Source organism: Amia ocellicauda, chromosome 9, assembly GCF_036373705.1.
Source record: "Amia ocellicauda isolate fAmiCal2 chromosome 9, fAmiCal2.hap1, whole genome shotgun sequence".
NCBI classification, from domain to species: domain Eukaryota; kingdom Metazoa; phylum Chordata; class Actinopteri; order Amiiformes; family Amiidae; genus Amia; species Amia ocellicauda.
The window spans coordinates 337,775-363,408 of record NC_089858.1 but is presented as its reverse complement, the minus strand read 5'-3'; the positions used below and the strand labels follow the sequence as shown (position 1 = coordinate 363,408).

Sequence of the window (25,634 nt, the reverse complement as noted above, 5' to 3'; positions counted from 1 at the left end):
ATTTTGTTTTTTTTAATATTTGTATTATTTTCTATCATGCTATACATTACACAGTACTGACACATATGCTGGGTCTGACCATTTAATCTAAACTCCAACAAAGTTTTCCATGTGCTAAGAACAGTGAAAGTACACTGAGGGGAGTATTACACTGTCAAAAGAGAGATAAGCGCTTCTGTGGAAGATGCATACAAGTGCACGTGCACATACATAAGTCTTCATACTGAAGTATAAAACACTGATACTGATAATAGACTATTACTAGGTACCCAGAGCTCTGAGCCAGGCGAGATTCTTTAGCGTGCGAAGTGGTAACAGGCTCTAGACTAACAAAATAAACTCTGCTTTCAGATAAATGCATTGTTCTCCGTGCCGTAGTTTTCTGTTCGTGCAGGATTCCGCAATCAACAAGGAATGTAAAATAATGTTTGTTATGCAGCCTTCGGCAAGGCGCTCCAGACATACCATAATCAAATGCAAATAATCATACAGTTGGGGAGCTGATCTTCAGAAGTGAAACATTTTTCTTCACTCTCATTCACTCACAAAAACACGCCCCTCATCTGTCAGTTCTGACATTTCAATATATAGCTTCTTACTAGTGCCAATAATTAATTTCTAAATGTAATCTACTGTGCCAGGTCTGGAATTAGAAATAGCCAAAGGTTAAAACATGTAATGATAGACATCAGAAACAACAGCACCCAAAAGGCAAAGGTGAATACTTGTAACCAATGTTAAGAAGAATTGTATGTTTTTTTTCTTGCCCGATACACAGCAATTAAGGGCTGGGATAATAATCAACATGCTCCCTTGTTATTGTGTGCCTGGTTACTGGTTTGTTATCTACCTGTAAACACCAAATAACATATAAATAAATAAAAACAGCATGCATTTCACTCGATACATTCACTTACAGTACAGTACAAGGGAAGGTCCCAGATACATTGCTCACTTCCCTGTGAAGACTGCACATCATTGAAATGTATTAACTACTGATTTCCAGTTGGAAATTAAATGTTGATTATGCATTACTGAATTCATTCTATAACTTATAACAAAAACGTGTTTTATATTCTGCACAGATGGTTTGCAATTCTAATCTCACATCCGTTCTCCTGATGAAGTACAAATGATAACTAGTGGAAAACCATCCCGTGCTCTTCACTGCTCCCCTTCTACAGCTGCTGAAAAGTTCAACCTGCACATTGGAGCCTTGAATGTGCCCGTTCAGCTGTGTCTGTCTGTCTGTCAGTGCTGGGCTACCTGTCCAATGAAATGAAGGCTCAACGATACATAAATAAAAGCAAAAGTCAAATAATACAACATCTGTAGTATATGTTGCATGTCTTGGTGATGTGTTTTCAACATATCAGTGTCATAAATAACGACCAAAGTGAAAGTGGTCCAGTCCAGAAAAGGGGGCTGTCATTATAGAACACAGTGGGTTGAGAGGGCAGGTTTGCTTGTTGCATTCTTGTAAGTGGCATAAAAATATGTTTGATCTTGTGTCATTGTAAGGAATTGGACTTTAACCAGCTCAGGCACAAGTACTAGGTGTTTAAAGGTCCCTTTTCCCCTTAAAAAAACCTAGTTTCTAGTGGAAACCCACACAGAACAGCAATGACTGCTCAGGCAGGATTATGACACTGGCAACCTGCCTTATTCTTGCGTGTGAAACATTGTCCCCCACCTCTTCCTAAAACTGAGAAGTAGTACATTTTACTCAGAGGAGTCTACCTAAATTAGACAATTTTTTCCTGTCAGATATTTATGAATAGGCCTCAGTGGGATATTACTAAAAAAATGACCTTGGTTATCCCGGATGAACTCAATAACAAACCATGGAACCCTTCCAATATTTTCAATTTGCATTATTAATATTATATTTGAGATTTCTAACTATAAATAACATTATTTCTCCACAGAAAGATGTTGCCAAAAAAAAATAATAATAATGGAGACTGAGTTTAATTTTGAATCCCCATTTCAAAACCTGAAAATATGTATCAATCGCACACAAAAGAATATATTAAATGATATTGAGACGTGCAGCAGAACAAAAAGACCATCCCAGCTACTGTAACAACACTGCTGTTGAATTACTTGTAAGATCGCACACATTGCAAGACATCAAACGCTAAGTGAAGCGGACATTATTATCGTACAAGGATCAGGTGCGCCAGTGAGTCAATCTGATGTAGAGGGTCACCTACAAAGGTCACTCTTAGCGAACTTGTCTCCTGTCTGACTCAACTCACCTGGCACACTTGGCCGGGGCAGGGGGTGCAGATACTTTCCAGTGAGACATTTTTGAGGCACAGTAATTTCTACCTTAAAAAACTGTACTGTATAAAAATAAAGGAGAAGAATCCAGGGAGAAGCATCCAGTCATTCATGTATTTTAAATCTGTATTCTTCAGTGTTGCCATAAACACACAGCACAGATGTAGATATAGGGCCTAAAGTATTGTCTGGAGAAATGCACCATCCAGCAATCTAGAGTATATATCAGTACATGCAGGAGGGAAGGCTCTGAGAAATAACAAAGGCTCTTCCGACGTGCTTTCCAGTGTCACGCTAGATAAAGCATAGCGTTTACTGGAGAAAAAAAAAAAAAAAAAACAATCGAAGAAGCTCTCTCACTGAATTATGAATACCGTCTCCTTACACTTAACTTATTTAGCCCATCCAAAGTATCTGTAGTTATTTAAAGCTTGGTTATGCACATGGCATGGAGGCTGCTAGGGTACATTTGATAGCTAGCAACCAGAGGTGGGTTAAGAAACCTCTTTGCAGAATTGGCATCTACATTGCTGCTGAAACACATCTGCGGTGATTACCCTGACAGAAATCTAGCTGCTAGTAGTTTCAGTTCAGTTTCGTTAAATGTTCACATTGCCTGATACCTCACTTATTATGCAGACATTTAACTATTTTCTTAGAAAGAAACAGGATCCCACAAGGAGGGGACACCATGCCCTGCAAACAGGGTTTCTTTTCTAATTCAGTGTAGACTGGGCCAGCGTTCCTGTGGAACACATGGATTGGGGAGATTTCTCTGCATCAGGATTTTGTACAGAACAGCAAAACTGAACACACTCCTGTCACTGTGGTTCTTTCATTAGAGATGTCCAGCTTTGATTTATTAAAATAATAAAACTCTTACGGTTTTCGTTTGGTGGCATTGCTTCACTATCTAATTAGTGGTTTGCTTAGTCATTATGTGCATTCTCCTTTGGTGAAATTAAATAAATCTACTTTTACAAGCTGCCAGTTAATACAGTTTGGAAAGAACACCTGTTTATTCTGGAACCACATTAATCACTGCCACTGGAGTCTATACTTTCTGTCATTTATTTCATACAAGGCTGTAATCTTCCAATATCGTCCTTTAACTTTATCCTCTATAGGCAGACGACCACTGGGAAGCGCAGGGTTTTCTCTTGGAGAATGCAGATGTCATGAGGACCTACTGTGAGGATCTAGATCATACAGAGGCTACCGTGGACTAGGTGTGGGCTAAATTAATCCCTGCAAAGCCTCCCAAAAAACCCACTTCCTTGGCCTTCCTGTCCAAGAATTAACTGCAGTCCTATCCCTAGGATGTGTAAAGTGCATTACTGCCTTGCATCATGAATGATCATTTTCTCATAATGTGTCAGGCCAGTCTCCAGACTGCATGGCCTCCTCAGTAATGTTATGTCTACACTTCTATAAAGTTAATTGGTTAATGATAAAGTCTTTAAAATCAGGCACTTGCCTATAGCTTTGATTTGCTCCTTGTGTGTTTCTTCCCTTCCGTGCTATGATTGTTACAGTTTGTCAAACATGCATGTTCAATTTTTAAACAGAGCCTACATAAAAAGCAGTGTACTCAGGAGAGAAGCACACAGTGCATTTTCCTTGTACACTATTTACTCCCCAAAATATTTTTGGACAGTTTAGTTTCCTCAAAAGCACTCTATAATGCACTCATACTAAGTAATCTTGTTACAAACCCTTCTCTGAACTTTAATTGCCTTTTTCAGCTGTCCAGGGGGACAAGGTTTCCATTCTCACTCACTTTCTATCAATCCACTTTTATAAGCACTAAATAAATCTAAAAAAGGAAAAAATATTTAAGAAATTTGCAGGGAAAGATCTCTCTTTTTCCCCCTTCCAGCTACCAAGAGAGTAGTTTGTTTCTGCTTTGGAGCTGTGGGTTTTGAATAGTCTTGAATAGTTGCCAGGCTGAAGCCTTAATCCAAAGGATGCAATCCAAAGGCATCAAACAAGAAATCACAGCGGCTCGGAGGTGGAACTCGTGTGTCGTGCAATGCCAGATAACTGGGTCTATTATAGGCCTGAATTTCAGCAGAAGTTGCTTAGCGTGTTCAACAGGACTTTCAATTCAATTGGATAAATTTCAATGAAATACTTTATACTTAAATATGTGAGCTTGTGATCTGGTAATGTATACAGAAATATATATTTAAAAAAATCTAAACACTTACATTTATGGGGATGTATACTGTAAACTGTAAATCTGATTTTAACTTCAAACATACCAAGCAGTATATTCATTTTTAAGTTATGTCATTAATTATCATCCCATATTCTAATCTCCAGATATAAATGACTACAATAAAGCTGAAGTAAAACACTGGTCATGGCTAGATAATCAAAGTATTTAAACCCTTATCCAAACACACGTGACTAAAGATGTCTCGGTATTTTACTGAAAAGCATAATTAGGAAATTGATTAAAAAAGTCAAAACAAAATTTTATGCAATGGCCATATTTACCTACATTAAGCACAGATACTTGAAGTGTGCATTTGTGGGCTCTATATACCTCTAACACGCGCCACCTGCACCGATGCACTACGGTGACGTCACTCCTAGTTCAGCCTGGCTTGAGCTGTACTCCATGCCAGTGCGGTGAACAGGCCAGTGTGACGATGTGCAGATAGGCGAGACCAGAAGGACTTTGTGTTATTTGGGGAGAATGTACACATGTGGAGAAGGGTCTGTATCCCTTGTACATGTATGTTGGGGTAGGGAGCTGTGGGAGCTTGCTGTGTACAGCCTGATTAAAGTGCAATAGCTGTAATCGCAAACCTGGGTTTATCCTCCATTAGTGCAGTATTTGGAGGCGTGGGACTCCCACCTACATTTCACAAACTTCACTAATATACAAAAGAGCAAATTACTGTTGTGTAACTTACTTTTCCACGTGCCATAATCAGTTTACTTTCCAAGACACATAGGCTATGTAAAAAAAAAGATACTTTTCATAAATTTGGGGGATAATTGAAAACCAATGGTACCTTCTGCCATGTAGTGTAAGATTTCTGAAAGTCACAGTTAAACATTGCTCTGGTCAGATGCCATTGTGACAGCATGTTTGTAGAGGCAACCTGAGACATGAATACCCCTACTGGACATTGTGAACTAGTAGAAGAATGTGGGGTCCCAGCCTACATCCTCTGCATTGTAAGATTTATGTTTGAATGCCACCGACTCCAGTCTTACACAAAGAACAGGCATAACCCTGTTCTTCATTTCTGATACATGGCGGTGGAATGAATAACACTGGCCAATGCCTTACAATTCCAAGAAGAGAGCCCCCAACCAATATGAATGTGTTTAAGATGTTGATAGAATTTCAAACCACGGGAACAAATACATAACATATGGTTAGACTGCATTTCATTTGCACAGCGCGTTTCTGAAAAAGGTTCTAGAGTCGCCAAGCCAACAGTTACATCCCAAAAGAAACTCGCAGCAGTATCATTTGCATTCTTGGAGATTTAAGGATTGTCTGAGACGGGTTCAGACTTTTGATGCTGTTTTATCAGTTGTATTAAGTTAGACAAGTGTAATGGTGTTACCAATAACAAACAGCCCTTTTCTAGAAATTCGATCTGGGTTTTGTACAGGATAACCATGACTTGGCTAGTGGTAAGTAGGGATGGCACATATTGACACAAACAATAATAAAATAGTCTTCAGAAAGGCAAAGTAATGTAGTTATTTAACAGCCTCTACTAGAAGTGTCTGACATGTTGCATATAATGTGTGTTTATATCCATCTGTGTGTGTAACCTATGGAACAGGCTGCATAGCTATATTTGCTAATCTCTATTATTATTATTAATTTCTGAGTAGACTTTCTATGCAGGGCGCCTTACAGTTAACACAAGAAACATTTCAAAGCATTACGATCTCTAGCAACATTTTCTTTCACAAAGGTGTTCAGGACACTCTGTAAGTAGAGTTCATGCTTATTCCACAAGAAGGTAATTCACCAATAAAAGTGTGCTGTGTAGTTTTGACAGGGCTTTGAAAGTTGTATATACAACTGTGAACTTATGTTTAAACGCTCCTGTCACAGAAATGCTCTAATTAGGTGTAGCTGAGATTTTGGTATCCCAATTCCATATGGCAGCAGAGTAGAGCCTGCATGTGCTCATTACTGAAGTAATAAAGATGGAAACCAGCCATGAAGTAAACCTGTTGGGCTTCATCAAGCTAGCTTCATAAATACAAATCATAAAACATATACCATTGTTTGACTTGATGCATATTTCATCGAGATCTCTATACTGAGCTGTCATTTTTATTGCTTATGTTCAGACTCATGTTGTGGGAGTCTCTTTGCTCATGGTCTTGTTATTCAAGAACCACCCCCAACAAAGGGTTGAGTTATGGCCAGGGAGCTCCCTTTTTCTCCTAATCTTTTTATGATGGGGTAAAATAACAATAAAACATTTCTGTGATTTCATATATTTGATCTTTACAGAAGATCTGTACGTGGGGAGTAAAAAAAAATGTATTCGAGAAATCAGACAAGGTCCTTAGAGTTGTGTGCTGCCAAACTGTCAAATGATACAGATGTTAAGGCATCAATCTACAATCATAATAGCACGCAGATGGGACGACAAGCCCCTACAAAAGCAACAAAGCAGGATATTTGTTATGAGGTTTAAATCTGATGTGATTTTATTAACATGAGGGGGGAAGAATGTATGGTTCTTGAATGAGTTTCTTAATCTTCTACAGTACCTACAATTTACAAACTTCTTTACCGTAATACATAGATTTTGCCATTTCATATCAGAATAAAGTATTGTAAAACACAACTGAAGCTCCACACATCTGAGTAAGACTGTTGTATTATTAGTATTGTATTTGAGATGATACCTTATTGCATTTGTAAAGCAAAGCATCCTCTTCAGCACAAAAATAACAAGTGGAAAACAAATAAGTGGATTAATGATCAGCAGCCTACCTGAGCGGGGAAGACGGGTTAAAGCAGGTTTTGGTGACATCAGTGATGTTGGGGTTGCAGCAGTCTCCACTGTCGTAGTTAAAATGATCCACATTGCACTCTGGGTCGCACTCCCCATTGCCCTGCTTGCGTTCCGAGCATTGTGCTTTGTGCTTTTTGCAATAGCCTGCATCAAATCCAGTCAGCGTGTGATTGCACTCGGGGTCGCACTCCTCGTCCCCCACTTTGCTGATGTCGCAGTTGGCCAGGATGAGGCGGTTCCTCAGCGAGGAGTTGCTGACATTGAAAATGGTGAGGTTCCACGTGATGTTGTACATGCGGAAGGCCTCGTTGAGGTGCTGGTGCTGCAGAATGATCTGCTGCTCAGTCACTGTGGGCTTCTGGTTCTCGTCATCGTACACATTCACGATGCGATAACGGACCACCTTCTTCTTGCGGAAGGTCCAGAACTTGTTGTAGTTGGTAATGATCTCCACGTTGTCACAGACAGTTTGGCCACAGACAGGGGGCTCCAGGCCAGTGTCCAGCATTCCCCCACTCACCCTGTTCACGTCAGCCTGGGGTAAGGAGCCATCCTTGACCGTCAGCCATTTTCTCGAAGCATTGTCGAAATTCTCGTGGATCACCAGCTGAGACAGGTCGTCCAGCTGCTCGCGGCTGTGGCTCCTCATGTCATGCATGATCTCCTGCTGTGAGCGTGCTCTCTTCCACAGGATGAGGTACTCAACATAGCCCCGGTAGTTATGGTTCAAGGCATTGCCTCCAATCATGAGCACTTTGCACTTTTTGGTCAAAGGACTGAAGATCTCCCCAGACTGCTCCCGGCTGACGGCCACTTGGGCCCCATTAATGAACAGCTTCATGTACAGGCCGTTGAAGGTCACCGCCACGTGGGTCCACTGGTTCGGCGTGTATCTCTGATTGGAGATGATGGAAGTGACCTTGTGCGCTCGATCCGTCTTGAGGGAAAAGAAGAAGCGCGGGTCTCTGTTCCCCTGCTCACTGACGGCTTTGATCCCAAGGAGCCATCCACGGTCACTGGAGGCGTAGAAGCATTTATCATAGAGACCTGTATCCAAACAAAGCACAGCAGTCTGTGAACAGGGTGTAGAGTGGGGATATACCATTTATGACTGTTTGTCAGATTAATTACCATTGGGCTAGCCCAGTCCTCAAGGATTTTCTAAATATTGGACATTACCCCAACCAGGTTCATAATTTTATTTGAACCTGTTATTCCCCTGCGAGGTTCAATTCAACAGTTATTATCCTTGTTGGCTTGGTCCTGGGCTAGAAATACCCTTGAGGAAAGTAATTGAGCAGGGCATTTAAGTCTCTGATTTTCTTTTCCTGAGTTTTTTTAATTTAAATAACTCAATTTTCAATGAGATTTGACCTGCTTCTCTTTCAATCATGTGTGTAATGTCTCTGAAAATGATTACAATATAGTTTCATAACCAAGGCTTTGGTTAGCAGAGCTAATGTTTTTTTATATTTAAAGTATCATTCTTTTGATGACAAATTCCAGTGTTTGAGTCTGAGTGTGTTTTGATTTCAGTTACTCTCCAAGCTAAATACATTTTATAACAAGTTTCTGATGAAAATTCATTGAAAAAAACATACAAATACATTACAAATATTACTCCGAGCAGGATCTTTTAAAGCGGGAGACTGTACAACATGATAGAAAAAGCTGATTGTTGTATTAATGGTCATACCTTAACAAATCATAACTCCCATGCAATACAGACATTTTGCATTGGATGTAAAGTCTAAAAATACATTGTTACTTTTAAACATAGAAGATTTAACATTTGTTTTAATTTAAACGTCAACTTAAGGAAAAATATTAAGATGTGCAAGAACATAGATATGAACGGAAAACCACCAGATGTCATGTGGAAGTCTAAAAAGCAAAAGGGGGCAAATTCAGCCCTGATGGAGTTTTCAAAACACAGTGAAACTGTAAGAGTGGAAATTGCACTGGTTGCGTGGCTGCGGGCCACTGTTAGTACACTCACAAACCACGATCTGCCCTTCTCCTTTGTAATACTACAATGAGCCATCTGCTAACAATCAACCCCTAACAGTGTGGTCTTGTATCAACAGAGCAAAGGTTACATGAACATTCAGTCTATTTTCATGAATTGTACCTCACCGGTGGGGAAGTTAAAAATCAGAAATGGTACTTTTCTGCAAATCTCTATTTTGCTAGGGGCTCCGAAATCCCCTTTTCCTGTTTCGTTTGGAAAGCATATGTTAGGTTCAGGAAGGTAATGTGTTTTTACATCTGAAGGGATCTTTCTGGGTACTAACCAGCAGAGAAAGGAAGGGGGGGGAGTGGGAGAGAGATATTAAACCATATACACTTTAGCATGCCCAAGAAAACTACACAAAACAAACAATGTATAGAATGAAACAGAAATGGTTGAGGTGGTAAACGACTGCTTTCCACCTCAATTTGTCAGGGAACCAACCAGGGAGAGCGCATGCATTGGTTTGATCTTTTCTAATTACCAAGATAGAGTCAGAGGGACACTAGAGAACCAATGGCAAACTGTGATCACAATAAGGTTAGCTTTGAGGCATACTTTCAAAAAACAAGGACCAAGAGCCGGATTAAATCAAAACTTTGACCCACCCACTAATAGGAAATTTAAAACCTGTACATCATAGCGGTTACATTTATAAATAGAAGAAAGTAGCATCTAACAAAAAATGAAGCCACAACTGAGTACAGTTCTGTAGTTTTCTATTAGCGGGTGGGTCAAAGTTTTGATTTAATCCCAGCCCAAGTCTAACACAATGGTCTACAATTTTAGAAAAGCAAACCTTGAAGGTATGAGGCGGCACTTAGAAGAGGTAGACTGGAGCACACTGGATACAGATTCAGTCGAAAATTGATGGTTATATTTTAAGAATATCCTACTTGAGGCTCAGGAGAAATTTGTACCAAAACATAGCAAATTGAGGACCAAAAAACACTGGCCAAAATGGTTTAATAAAGGTATGCAAAAAAATATAAAGAGGAAGAAAATGTTGTATAGTGCATACAAAAGGGATGGAGATTAAACTAAATACAAAGAATATGTTGAGCTGCAAAGAGATCTTAAGAAAGGGATCAGGAAAGCAAAGAGGGAAATAGAAAGAAACATAGCTCTTGGAGCTAAAGCTAATGCAAAGAGCTTTTTTCAATACTACAAATATAAGTATCTTGGAAAACTAACAAGATGTGCCAAATGTTCTCAATGAATATTTCACAGAGGTTTTTACAAAAGAAAAAACAGATGACATGCCACAGGTTAACAACCAGTCCAGTCAAATCCTAAGAGAGATCAGCATAAATGAGGAGGAGGTACTAAAGGGACTAGCAGAATTAATAACAAACAAATCACCTGGGCCAGATGGGATATTTCCAACAGTACTTGAAATGAGGGAAATTATTTATAGGCTGCTAACTCAAATATTCCAAATGACACTTAGAATAGGGGATGTGCCAACTGACTGGAAGACAGCAAATGTCATACCAATCCACAAGAAAGGGGACAAAAATCTTAATGAAAACCATATTCTTGGAGATAGTCAACATGGGTTTAGACGAGGCAGATCAAGTCTTACTAATTTATTAGAATTTTTTAAACATGCAACTGCAGCTGTAGATCACGTGAAAGCATATGATATGATACTTATATTTTCAGAAAACATTTTATAAGGTTCCACGCCAAAGACTGATCCTCAAATTGGAAGCTGTAGGTATTCAGGGTAATGTAAGTAGATGGATTATGAACTGGTTGATCTGTAGGAAACAGAGGGTGTTGATTAGAGGAGTCGCTTCTAAGGTTGTTAGTGGAGTTCCACAGGGATCAGTACTAGGGCCTTTGCTTTTTCTAATCAATATTAATGATCTGGACTCTGGGATAGTTAGCAAACTTGTCAACTTTGCAGATGATACTAAAATAGGTGGCTCAGCAGATACAATCTTGGCAGCACAGGCTATTCAGAGGGATTTTGATCTAGGAGTCTACGTGAACTCCTCACTTTCTCCATCCAAACAATGTGGGGAAGCAATAAATAAGGCAAACACAATGCTAGGGTATATTGTTAAAAGTGTAGAATTGAGAACAAGGGCAGTAATGTTCAGACTGTACAATGCACTAGTTAGAGCTCATCTGGATACTGTGGACAGTTCTGGGCTCCACACTTCAAGAAAGATATTGCTGCTCTAGAGGCAGTTCAGAGGAGAGCAACCAGACTTATTCCAGGTCTGAAGGGAATGTCCTACTGAGAGACTGAGGAACTGAACCTTTTCACCCTGGAACAGAGGAGACTATGGGGGGACTTGATGAAATTGGGCTTCAAGGCATTCAAGACAGAAAACAGGAGACACTTCTTCACACAGAGAGGGGTCACAATCCGAACAAACTCCCCAGCGATGTGGCTAGAGAGACAATTTGGGAACATTCAAAAACAGACTGGATAGGATCCTTGGATCACTTAGTTATTAATGGACACCAAACGAGCATGATGGGGTGAATGGCCTCCTCTCATTTTCTTTTTAATACAATAGCGACACTTACTAACCAGCAGGTAAAGCCTTCAGAGGTTATCCCCCCCAATTTCACCTGCAATGACTTCATGGATCATTTCAATAGCAAAGTTAACGGCATTAGAAAACAGATAGAACAGGAAACATACATAGATACTATAGTCGACACATGCAGTCCTTCACAGCCCCTGCCTACCTTGGACTCGTTTAACGTAGTAAATCACCAGGAATTGGTCTCCTTAATTACTAAAATGAAAACAACAACCTGCGCACTAGACCCTATACCCACTAAACTGCTAAAACAATCTCTGACATTAATGATTCACTTAATACACAATATTATTAATGTCTCTTTATCCTCAGGATCTGTTCCTGAATCGTTTAAAATAGCTGTAATTAAACCACTTCTTAAGAAATCCAGTGCCGACCCAAACCAACTTAAACACTATCAACCTATCTCAAACCTTCCCTTCCTTTCTAAGGTTCTAGAGAAAGTAGTTGCAAACCAATTGCAAGCTTTTTTAACGGATAATCATCTTTATGAAAAATTCCAATCAGGCTTCCGTTCTGGCCATAGTACAGAAACGGCCCTGTTAAAAGTTTTGAATGACGTGTTTCAGTCCTCCGACGTAGGGCACGCCAGTGTCATTATTTTATTAGACTTAAGTGCGGCTTAATTAGACTTAATCCCAACAATACCATAGACCTAGAAAAACTAATTTGCTGTCTGTCTGAGATTAAAACATGGATGACAAAAAAAAATTTTATGCTTAATTCTGACAAAACAGAAGTCCTAATTTTAGGAGACAAAAATCGAACTGTTCATCATGCACTAACAAAACTGAGTAATGATAACTTTAATTTCTCCCCTAAGGAGATGGCACGAAACCTGGGTGTCATCTGCAATCATAATCTATCCTTCGAATCACACATTCAGAATGTGTCGAGATCTTCCTTCCTCCAGCTTAGAAACATTGCTAGATTAAGACAATTCCTCTCCTTACAGGACACTGAGAAATTGATAGACGCATTTGTTACATCTAGATTGGATTACTGTAATGCCATTCTGTCAGGCAGCACAAACAGAGCTATTTCTGCACTTCAGTCCAAAATGCTGCTGCAAGAATTCTAACTAAAACAAAAAAACATGAACACATCACTCCAGTATTGGCTTCTCTTCACTGGCTGCCCGTGCAATACAGGATAGACTTTGAAGTTCTCTTATTAACATTTAAAGCACTAAAGGGACAGGCACCTCCCTACCTAAAATATCTCCTTATTGAATACACTCCAGGTCGGCCACTGAGATCACAGGAAGCCGGTTACTTAGCGCTCCCTAAAATACAAAAGAAAACCGCAGGTGGTAGAGCATTCAGTTATAGGGCCCCGAAGCTGTGGAAAGATCTTCCAGCCAATGTAAGCGATGCCCCCTCTGTCTTAGCCTTTAAATCACGGCTGAAGACTCATTTGTTCAGTCTCTGTTTTTCTAGCCCATAGTGCCGCCGGTGTGCCATGGACATGCAATGCACAACTGTCTTTGGAAATGTCCTGCACTGCTTGACCAATATGTGAGCATGACTGCCTTCTTGTCTTCCAGCAACAGCCCCCTCCGAGGGTCCAACGAGGCACCTTGTCCCCCACTGGAAGTCTGATGAGGCACAACCCACCCCAGAGGCACCTCACCATGGAGGGTCAACGGGGCATCCACACCCAAGGTCTGACGAGCCATCGCAACCCAAAGTCTGTTGATGGTCCAACCCCCCACTACCGATGGCCAGCGAGAGGCCTCCTCCAGAGGGAAGAGCACAGCCAGCAGCACCGATCAAGAACTTTCTGATCTCCTTGCTGCTGTAATAACTATACTGCCTGGAGGGGAGGCGACCATTAGGCCTAGTCCCTAAGCCGTGGACCCCCAGAGATTCATTTTCTCCTACATGCCATCCATAGGAGTTTTTTTGTTTTTCTCTCCTCTGTGCCTAAATGGTTTATTTACTTAAATGTTCACTCACTTTATTCTAGATCATGTAAAATGTTTACAGGTCTATATTTTATTTATTGTATTTATGTATTTTATTTTGATGTCCGTTTGTTGTATGTTTACCAGTCTGTAAAGCGCTCCGTGGCTACCCTGTGAAGGGCGCTATATAAATAAAAATGTATTTATTGATTGATTTGTAAACTTCCTTAATTTCTGTTACTCAATACTATAAACTCTTAAATAGTACATAAAGTATTACAGTAGACACTTCTATAAAAATTGGAATATAGCCTCATTAACTTAAGAAGCAATGAGCAGCATTGAGGAAAGGCACTGACCTACAGCAGGCCACGCTCCCTCGGTCTATAGCGCAGCACTCATATAGAGAATGCATTCAGGGATCTCCATGAAGTGAGATAGTGAAGTGATTTATAGCTGCAAACGGCAGGTTTCCAGAGGGAAAAGGGATACATGTGGTTAAAGCTGGTTATATGGAAGGATAAACACTATCTACTCACTACTGAAGTGGTGCACTTTGCAAACAATGCTTAGTTCTATTGAGCTGCCGTGTATATTTTATAATTCCTTAACCAAAATACATAAAACCTTTCATTTTTCATGAGTGTGTGCAGAATGTTTCAACAAAGTTATACCTCTAGTACAAATTTATCACATTCACTATCATACAACACAAACAAAAATACAGTTAAGCATTTTACGTAGTTTAACTTTTTATCAGTTACAGGCAATTCTTACTTTTTTCACAAACAAATAGAAAGTTGACCCCTAGGAATTGTATCTATCAGAAAAAGTCTTTACCACACGCTTCCCACCTCTGTCTGGGAGTTTGCACTGGGTCAGAACACTGCACCCCCCTGCCTTATGTTTGGTCTTCCATTCATAACATTATAAATATAAATACAATCATGTCAGCTGGACTTAAAAAAAAAAGATTAATTAATAGTGCTTATAATGTGATGTGATTGGTGCCCACAGTGAAACTTATGGAAAAGACTAATATGCACAGGTAGCATCAGGCTCCCGTAGGTAGTAATTAACCATTAAATATATTAAGAAAATTAGCGCAGGAAACAGAAACGCCAGTAGAGGTCGATTCTGTTATATTTTCTGATGGTTTCCCTTGTCTATTAGAAAAACATATGCATCTGTCAACTAGTTTGCTCAAGTGGGAGGTACGCTGAAATGCCTTCAGGTCCATTATGTAAACACCTGTCATAATTCTGCCATGTTCAAGTAATGTAACACGTTTAATCATTCCAGACTAAATAAGCTCTGTGGTGCAGAAAGATAAAAACATTTTCAGTGGTTTGCATAAATGCACTGCTAAGAATAATTACAGTACTGTTCAGGTTCAAAACGTACCCTTTGCATAGACAAGATTTTATTCATCAGGAGACCCTGACCTGGAGAAAGCACATAAAGTCCCAGAAAAGGTATTTGGTAAACTACAAATCAGACAGTTAATGCTACAGAAAAAATAAAATAAAAAGATGTATACTGGATTGACCTATCAAGAATGGAAATACCAAAGATTTTGGTTAACAAGAGTGAGTGTAATACACTGTATGTTGTATCTATCCTGTTCAGGACCATTGTGATGGCTATAACATTTCAAATTTGAAAAAAGAAGCACAAGACTCAAGCAAGTAATAATAAGTCACCACAGTAATTTGTCTGTAAATGAAGATGGGATTCCCCAGAAAATTGGCAAGCAGTTGTAAGAAAAAGAAAAAAAAACCTGTGACCACAGTCTGTATATTTACATGCAGCATTAGCCCTGTGAGGAATCCTTTTTCATGCAGACATGTGAAGTGCGTTTACGATGGGTGATCCAGTACAGACTGCACAGACACAGAAGAGCAAGGCTTGAATTGTGCTGTAAGACTGCTCTATTGAAGAGCAATACACGTTTGAGAAGGCAGAAAAGACCTCAATTTAGTGTGGAAATTAGTGTGACACAGCAGAGTAATCTATACAGAGTCTTTTTTGAAGACCAAAAAACCCATCTCAGATTGTTGTGTGTGAACTATCCGCACTGCGGAGACAATGCTGCAAGGGTGGCCAGGCTCACAGTAGAGTAAGATTAACAAAAGCATGATGGAAAAGTATCAGAATCATTCTCCCATTCAAATAAATACGTTTATATAGCTTTTAACTCTCCAAGTGGAGTCTTTGAATATTGCACATTTAAATGTTTTGAATTCAGCACAGATTTATTTCCTTTTTATATTCTTTTTTGTTTAAACATGGCATAAAATGTTAATAACATCCTGACACTGGCTTTTCATCTGACAGCTATTTTGACAGGGTCCAGGTTTTGTTTTTTAAGGAGTAATTTGACACTCACAAAAACTCCAAGGTGTGAGCCCATGAAGGCACTTTACATTGTATTCTCACTGTTAAAATGCCTTCGTTTTTAACTGCAGGGGCTTCCAGATTGTTCTAATGCAGAACATCATGGGATCATGATTTTCAGACTGCGAGAAGCACGAACAGCTGAACACCAGAAGTAGCAGCAGCACCGAGACAGGAAATCTTTTTTTTTCTTTTTTTTTTTTTTTTTAGAGGCCAAAGGTCTAAGAGTTACTACAACTTTTACAATATGGTAGTATCAAATGTTCTCATTTTACATCTTAACCAGAAACAATACCATCCAGTAGAGTTAACAGATCAACAGTGTGGAGGGCAGCAGCAAGTGCCTTTTTAGCACTGCATTTCCAATCAACACACCACAGCTGAATATAGGTCAGGAGGCAAAGGCATGAACACGAGGCAACCAAATGGAAGGCGAGAGGCCAATCTGTTCTTTTTAGAGACTTTTGCATTAGTTCAGTATCACTGGAAAGGAAAAAAAAAGGTGTTCAAAGGGTCAAATATTTAAAAGGAACATATAGGAAGCTTTAATCCGCTAGGCAGAAGTAATAATATGTGACAGATTTAGGTTAAGTAATTTACATTGCATATGACTGGAGATTCCTTCAAGGCAGCTATGAAAAATAATGGCACATTTTTGTGAAATGTAAAGCCAGTTAATTAGCTGGTTAGGTGGGATCGTATTCAAGGAGGGTGGGGGGAAGGAGAGGGGCACCACCAAGCACTGAGAACTGTTCTGACGCAATCAGTTAAGCTTTTCTCTCATCGGTGCCTGAGATTGGAAAGTCTCCCTGAAAACACCAGAATCCTTCCCTTAAGAATTAGTGGCCTTAAAATAATGATTCAGAGAGATCTAAAGGTCGTAAGTTCATTCTCTCAGCGCTGTTCAAGGTCCTGAATTTGTGCATAGTTATACTTACTATCCTGCCCACCGTTCTTTGGAAATATTACTGGTATATCAGACATGTAGATACTGATCACAGCCAAGCCTTCCAGTGACACCTGACTGATCAGAATGGCATCCTTAATCTCCAACTCTGAATCACTTCTGGTTTATGAAAGCTATTTTGCCTAAGCTATTTGGTTTAAGTGTCAGTCAAACATATTTGTTGTGAATACTAAATCAGAAGCTGTCACAATGAAACAAAGGCCTAGGATCAGTAAAAGACTAGCCATGACCACCAATATCACACACACACAAAAACATGAATCATCTAATTTGTCCTTTTTTATTTTGAGAGATTTTTATAAAAACAAATTGTTAAATAAAGTCGAACAACTTACAATCTGCAATATCCTGGAATGCAACTGCTAAGAGACAAATAAACCAATATGCTGACATCTGAAGAGGATTCGTGAAGGAGTCTTCACTCCCACCCAAGGGAGAAAACCTGATTCAGCCATGTACTGTAGCCTTCTGTAACTCCTCCCTGACCAGTATTGCCCAAATATTTTCAGAGCTATGGCAACTGTTGCAAAAAAGAGGCACCACAATTTGCAGAGTATTTTATGTTTGTGAAGTGACACCACTTCTCTTCCCCACTGACACCTAGACCTCTTGGAATGTCTTGGTGAACCAGGGTTATAGACTAAAAACCTGACATGTGACACAGCACGTTTGTTTTACAAGAATCATGTGGGATAAGCATTACATTTACTAACACACTCTCATTAAGAACTGTTCAAATACTCTACTGGGAAACAACACAAAAGTGCAGTGGATGGCAAAGGAGACCAATGGTAGAAAGGTGCAACCAACTGGCACACTGATGTACAGATAGACTACATTTTACTTTTCAAGAACTTGTGCATGATTAATAATGTAGGAATTACTACCAATAAATCTGAATAAATCCCATTGTTAATGAGAACATTCTGTACAAGCTTATCCCTCCTCAGAAGACTAAAAAGGCATGAAAGAATGCTATGAGGTGAAAGCTTATGTACTGAGTATCCTGTTGTAATTGACTATGGTAACACAGCTGCAGAAGAGCAGAAGGCAATGGTGGAGAAAGCATACAGACTTCATGTGATGCATGTGAATCTTTGCAATAAGGTCTGAAGATGTTTTTTTAACCTTATAGACTAAATGTTTCACAAATCAAGGCCTTATTGTCTCCTACAGTCACGAATTTCACTATCTGAGGGCACATTTTAAAGCTGAATTTGATCATTGGGATCATAACAAGGAGGATATGGCCCCTGTAACAGACTGAATGACTGGACGAAGGCTCAATGAAGTGTAACCTTCTCCACGTGCACATATGTGAGGGGTGAGGGGTGTGTCATTTAGGGCTGTGGGTCTATTTTTCCAATGTTTTTTAAGGGGCATTATTAATGCCTTTGTATGTCAAAGGAGAGAAACAGGTCATGTGATACTCCAAAAGCTAGTCTAAATAAGCAATAAATAAATAACATACCTTCATGGCTTGACAGTGACAGTGACTGACAATGTTTTTATACATTTTAACTAGGTCAGACCTCTAACACTGAAATGTATCCAAATCACTGTGGAAAATATCCCTATTTAAATAGGCCTACCACATGACCAACTGCCAAAAGCACTTCACCTAATTTGGCATTTAGATTCTCTACATCTAGGATATGAAACATTACTGTGCATTTAAAATGGATTGTTTACTATTTTTTTATGAGCTGAGGGTCTAGACCCAAGGGGATAAAAAAAGAAATATAATGTAACAAAAAGGGAACCCTTAGAGGAGGTGTCTGTAACCAGGCCATTTGGAGGTGCAATTTGGTAAAGTTATTGGTCAGAAGCCATTAGAAGCTGATCCTGTAGGTTTGGTTTTCATATTCTCAGCAGGCAAAATAAAACCTTTTCTATACCCAATAACCCTTGAACACATAATGATTAATTTAGTGGTTTTCTTGGAAATGGCAAATATTTGTATAAAACGATGAGTTAGACAATGCTACTACTGCAGAACATTTATGGTTTCCAATTAAGGGCACAATGTCTTCAGTATTTGTGAGAACCACACATGAGTTGCACTCAGCTCGGAGATCCTGGAAGCGAAGACTGAACAGCATTTCCATTTAACAGTTAATTTGCATTGTTGATTTTCGTCATTTCTTGACAAGGTATTGTTAACATGGCAGTTGTTAATACAACAACATCTCCTGTGCTGCAGTCGGTCACTGGCCTTCAAGGGTTCAGTCAAATGGGTATTAATGAAGCCATACAAACAACAGTAAAACAGAATGCTGTCCAAACAACTTGTCAATGTTTTGCTCGCAGTGCCTTAAAACGTGTCAAAATGAAAAGGCACTACAAATTTGAATGCATATTATTTCACATAAATGGATCATTCATTTCCACACTGTGTGCTATGGAGCAGCTGACCTTACAAGACCTTGCTTCTGTTGGCAAGTCCACACAACAGCAGCCCTCCACACTAGCAGGACACAAACCAGCAGTGTTCAGTGACACATATGTATATGTATAGAGTGCATGAATACAAACACACCTAGATTGGTTTAAACATTAATGCATAACAGCTAGGTTGAGAGAATGGTTGAATTGTTGAATATATAGTTACAACGCACAACAGGAGGGGGTCTCAGGTGCGCAATCTGTAGCAACATAAAGGATGATGTAACCAGAGATGCTCTGTCTTTGATGAACCACATCATCAAACAGCTCTGGTAGCAATCTTGCGCAGTTTCCTGTGAATTTACTTCACAATGCTTATTGCCTGCCACAAAATCCCTGTTTCAAAAGGTGACCTTTATAAATAGCATACGAATCCATTTCTAGTCACGTTTCAGTCCATTTAAATTGGAAGTACGTTTCTGTTTCACTTGCTATTTATGTTGTTCTCTGGTTCTCTGGTCACATATTACGAATTAAAATCGAACGTTCAATGATCAAAATCTGGAAGGTTGGGGCCGAATTGAATATACTGCACATAACATAAAAACCGAGGCTAATTAAAGGCTCTGTCTCACACGGTGGTGAACTGTGGTTTTCGTGCCGGGAGCAGGGTCTGAATTGCGAGGCGATCCCTAGCGCGCAGTCCGGGCACTATGCGCCCGCGACTTGAGCATGACGCTCTCTGTTGGCAGCCGGGGGGATCAAGAGAGAAACCAAATCACTTTCACTGTTTAAAAAGCAAAACGAAACGCCCTTTTACTCCAGTCCTGCTTGGAGATCATTCATATAACTCCTCTTAAAGACGCACCGTCGCTTTTTACTTACAATCAATAATCAATTCAATTCAAGTCAATTCAGGAGCTTCTTCGGCATGACGAGGTCATACAAGAATTGCCAAAGCATTTACAGCACACGACTAAAGGTAACACAGAACATACAATCAATGACACACAATTAAAGCAAAAACAAGTGCACACGCAAGTATCCCATCATTTGCTAAATATTAAACCTCTTAAAATTTCGCTCTAAATCCTCTTAAAATAATGAGAACTTTGTATCGCTTACAAAATGCCATCAAATACACTGAGCACACGTTTTAAACTGTTTGCACATAAGCTAAACGTATATATATATATATATATATATATATATATACACGTAATCAAGGTTCTGAATTGGTTAATTGATACATGTCTGCAAAATCTTCAGCACATATTGATGTTTTTTTTTTTTTTACAAAAACCATCATGAGCTAAAACTAGTGAACGTGGTTTAAACGTGTGCTATTTTGAAATGGATGCATTTCAATTGAACAAATACATAAATTAATCTGGTGGTGCCACAAGACAATCACACGGCGAAATAAGTGCGCAATTAAAAAAGCAAGTTGTACAAAGTGGGTCTCCATTCGCTAGAGCACCACTGAGAAACCTCAATAAAACTGGACTTTAGACACGATCCCTTAAATACTCCGCTGTCGGGGTGTTTGTGGGGGATGTGCGGTAGTTAATGCTTTTAATTCGGGGGCGGCGCGGCGCGTAAAGACGAAGCTGCACCAGTTGGGCAAAACACTCGCTGTGAGTACGAGCGGCAGGGAAAGTCACTGAAACAGCGCCGCTGCTCCTAAACACGCTCTGTGCTTATGCAATCAGCCTCTCTCTCTCTCTCTCTCTCTCTCTCTCTCTCTCACACACACACACACACACACACATATATATATATATATATATATATATATATATATATATATATATATATAGTATGCACAGATACATATATTCAACATTTTAAACGCTTCTCACTTGAAACCATAAAATTGGAGCAGTGACCACTAACGTGGTAAGTCGCATCGCATAACAGAAATTTACAGCTCACCTCAACCAGGTAAGAGAAAGACGCCATCCGGGTGCTATTGATAACGCCGCAGGTAACCCCCAGCAAGGAGCGGTCGCGCCAGGACGTCGGAGACATCTTGATCAATGCACGTCTTGCTTTAGTTCCCACTAACCATCTCAGAGCAGCAAATATACCGATTTGCACTTCAAAATACGGAGTGTCAACCTCGCTGCATTTCTATTCCATCCCTTTAGTTATTCCGTTATACACAACCATGTTTACCTCCTTACAAGCGGTGCTTTGAATTGCGTTTCCGACAATACCGTTTCCTAAGAGCAGCAATGATACGTGTCCCACAAGCTTCTGATTCTGCTAACCCAGATACTTTTCAAAGCAGTTTAAGCTTAAATGAGATACACAATCTCTCATACTGTGAAAGTGCATAGACAACCCGAAAACCATAAAATAAATGTGCACAAACAAATCTATAATTGAACGATAATTGAGTATAATAGAGTCCTACAGACTGAAAATAGTCCAATGTTTAATGACAAAGGCATACACTTCGTACAGGTCTAGCTGTAAAAGTGAATGGTAACCATCTATCCATCTACCTACCTACCTACATATGTATCTATAGACACACACACATACACTGAATATATATACTGTGTTCAAATAACTTTGATGAACTCTTACACGTCTGCCAAATACAGACTTTTACCTTTGAATTTGTCTAACTTGAGAAATGATAGTCGTGCACTATAAATGCTAACGTTTTCTTTTGGCACAAAGAGGCTGAATGCTGTAAAAGACAGACGGTTTCGCTAATGCAGACTTAAACTTAAAACCACCACCACTACTACTACTACTACTACTTCTACTACTACTACAATATTGTTTTAAGTGGACAGCATGTTTCCAATGAATAGCGCACCCCTCCACTTGAAAATTTGAAAAACACGGCGACTTAACGCAAACTAGGATAGAGTTAGCAGCCTATATTGTCCAATGTAAAAATAAGGAAAAGAAAAAGAAAATACGTACGAACAATACTTTTACAAGCTTTACTTGTCAGACTGGAACATCTATGATATGATCGGGTTAAATTCATTCATTCAATCCTAAAATAAGGAATTGATCCCGTTTATAAAACGGTGCTTTGATTTGCACTCAAATAGCATACCTGCAATGACAGCAGGGGATCGTTGCCCTCCCTCCGGTTTGATCCACATTTCCAGGGTGAAGTTTCCTCTGGGCACCTCCACACCGGGCTTCAGTCGCAGCTGGTCTCCTCTGCCGGTGAAATAAACAGCCTTACCCCGGCCCGAATAGCTCTCCTCCGCTTGGGAGGAGCGACGGTGTTGGCGAGGGGATCGCCGATCTATCCCGGGCAAGGAGCGTTTGCCCCGGGGCAGTCGGGTGGCACAAGCCCCTGGGAAGGTGCTGCTGGCGTCCCTGAGGCGCACCAAGTCCCGTTTAGACCTCCCCATGCCCCGCACTGTCCCGCACTCACATCGCAGGGAAAGGATGGAAATCAAAAGCCAGGAGAGCAGGGGCAGAACAGTCCAAAGTTTCATCTTCAAGAAGAAAAAAAGGAAATAAATAAATAAAAGTCTTTTAAAAATCTTATGTCCACAGAATTCTTCTTAAGGTCTCCTCCAGGTCTTCCTTCAGATTTTATAACAGCTTGTCAGGACACTGATTCTACACAAACCAAGGCGATGCTGTTATTTTTTTCCTTTATAATGTAAGCCACGACCCCCTTTCCTTGCCCCTTCTTTAAGCAAAAAGTAAGACACTTGAACACAGATTGAGGGGAAAAGGAATATGTTAATTCATGCAAGTGCTCCACCTTCCCAATTGAATGGATCCCATTAAACTAGAGGGATGACTAAGTAAGTAATCAATCAGTTTGGAGAGAGCTCAGAATAATTTCCTTTCAGTTTTTTTCTCTCTCTCAAAACCCTTATGGATTTACTTGCAGCACCCAAAGCACTCTTTTCATTTGTCACAGCTTTCTCTCTCTCTTTATCCACCTCGTAAAAAAAGCAAAGCAGACACATTAAAAAAGACAGGAAGGATTTCCTAAAGTTGATTTTGAGATTAAAAGTTGAAATGCACAAAATTATGTTGCAGTAATGCAAGAGGGAGAGCAGCATTCAGCATCGGGAGTCTTCATTGGTTTGTTTCAAGCAGAAAACCTTTGGAGATGTTTGCTCAGCGCCAGCTTTTGGAGCAGGTTGCTTTTGGATGTCTTTGCAGACTCTAGCCAGGCATTTGAAGTTGAGCACGTTAGGGTTTTCTTGGCTGAGTGGGAAGTCACAGGTAACCCTGACGGCTGGTTTCCTTTCTCTGTGCGTTTCTGAGTCGGGACGGTGTTTTTGGTATTTGTGAAGAGCCGTGCAGAGATCCCTCTAGCGGTTACAACTCGCACAATCCCACATACACGTCCAAGTCAAAGCCCACACTTAAGTGGACTGCTGACTGTACACTGGTTTCACAAAATCATGTTGTAGAGGACGGAAACCCTTGCATACTCTGCTCGCCAATCTAAACCGCTGTTTCTATTGCTATTGGAGAAACTGCTTTGACGGTATTCATCCCATTGCCGTTCAAGTCTATGGAATCGCATTGTATTTCCAATATAATAAGACTTTTTAACTTATTAAAGTAGTACACTGATCTTTTCAAAACCGTTGTTTTACGACTGCCCTAATCTTATTAATTAACAATAATATTAGAATAATATCTACAATATAAATAAATTACTTCTAATTCATCATCCTTGTGCTATTTCATCAAGTAAATCCTGGCTCTAGGCAGCGGGGGAGGGGCGTCCAATTGTGTTTTTTAGTAACACAAATGTTTTATTGTCATGCACCTAGAGATGTTATGTTTATATATTAATTTACATACATACATCACAAACACATCGCTTTCCTAAACTGCCTACACTTGGATGGATAACTCAGCATATGTATGTATGTATTGGTTCGTTTGTTTCGGTAATTATATATTTGTCACTGTCTTCGTATTGAAGAATACGTATTCCGGATATTAGTAGACATTTCCCTGACTTGTCCGAGTCACTCATGCGTGCCATGTGTATCGGATGCTACAATGTCGAAATAACACTCACATGGTGATGAACTGAGTACTGTGAGCTGCTCTCTAAACAGTCACACACAACGCGCAGAAAGGACCACAAGCATGGGACCCAACCCACGTCAACACCCGCTCCTGTGTCTCGGCCTGTCTCTCTGTCCCCTAGTGAAACATGAACACGGTGCTGAAACTGAAGGCCGTGGACTCCCCTGGGTGGACAGGCTCGGTGTGCGGGTCAGGGTGTGGTTGTGTAACTGACCCTGCACTGGGACAGCTGGCCATGGACACGGTCGAGCCCAGCAGTGTGTCAGTGTGTGTGTGTGTGTGTGTGAGAGAGCGTGTCATTGTGTGAATGTGTCATTGTGTGTGTATGTCAGTGTGTGAATGTGTCTTTGTGTGTGTGTGTGAGCGTGTCATTGTGTGTGTGTCAGTTTGTGAATGTGTCATTGTGTGTGTGTGTGTGAGCGTGTCATTGTGTGTGTGTGTGTGTGAGAGAGCGTGTCATTGTGTGAATGTGTCATTGTGTGTGTGTGTGTGTCAGTGTGTGAATGTGTCTTTCTGTGTGTGTGTGTGTGTGTGGGTGTGAGTGTGGGTGTTACTTGCGGTACCGCCGGGCAGTCAAGTATGTAGTCCATACCACGACACCGGAAACGGTCCGGTTCTGCCCAGCACAGGTTTATTTCACAAACTCACCTCCGTTTTGCCTCCCTGAGCGGAAACGCTGTTCAGCTCACCCACAGTGTCGGTCTGTACAGAATTCATCTTACAAACGGAAAACTACAACAGAGCCCACGATGCTCTGGGCCACAACCCGTGCGTGCGGTTCGGCCTCGCCGCGTGCCTCACGTACCGGTCCGGCCTCACGCGCGCTTCTGGAGCGCAGATGTCAGCGGTTCTGCGCAGATCTGCACAATCCCACCGATCCCATTGGCGGTTCTGCGCAGATCTGCCAAACCCCACCGATCCCATTGGCGGTTCTGCACAGATCTGCAAAATCACACCTGCGCAACTATGTTCTGCTCATGGGTGTTCGCTTCTGAGCCCGAAGTAGCTTTTCAGTTTTGTCACTACAGCGCTTATAGGGACGTAGTACAGAGAATGT

The 25,634-nt window shown here is 40.3% G+C and overlaps 1 protein-coding gene across 1 annotated transcript in view; it reads right to left on the bottom strand.

Moving 5' to 3' along the window:
* Positions 1–23,763, bottom strand: part of pappaa (pregnancy-associated plasma protein A, pappalysin 1a) — a 168,395-nt gene extending 144,632 nt beyond the window's left edge. Inside the window, exons 1-2 of the mRNA XM_066712607.1 lie at positions 22,611–23,763; positions 7,277–8,345 (exon numbers count right to left, since the gene is read on the bottom strand). Of these exons, the coding sequence (XP_066568704.1) occupies positions 7,277–8,345; positions 22,611–23,004 (1,463 nt within the window). The 5' untranslated portion in view covers positions 23,005–23,763. The remainder of the gene's footprint in view (positions 1–7,276; positions 8,346–22,610) is intronic.
* Between the last annotated feature and the right edge of the window lie 1,871 nt (positions 23,764–25,634).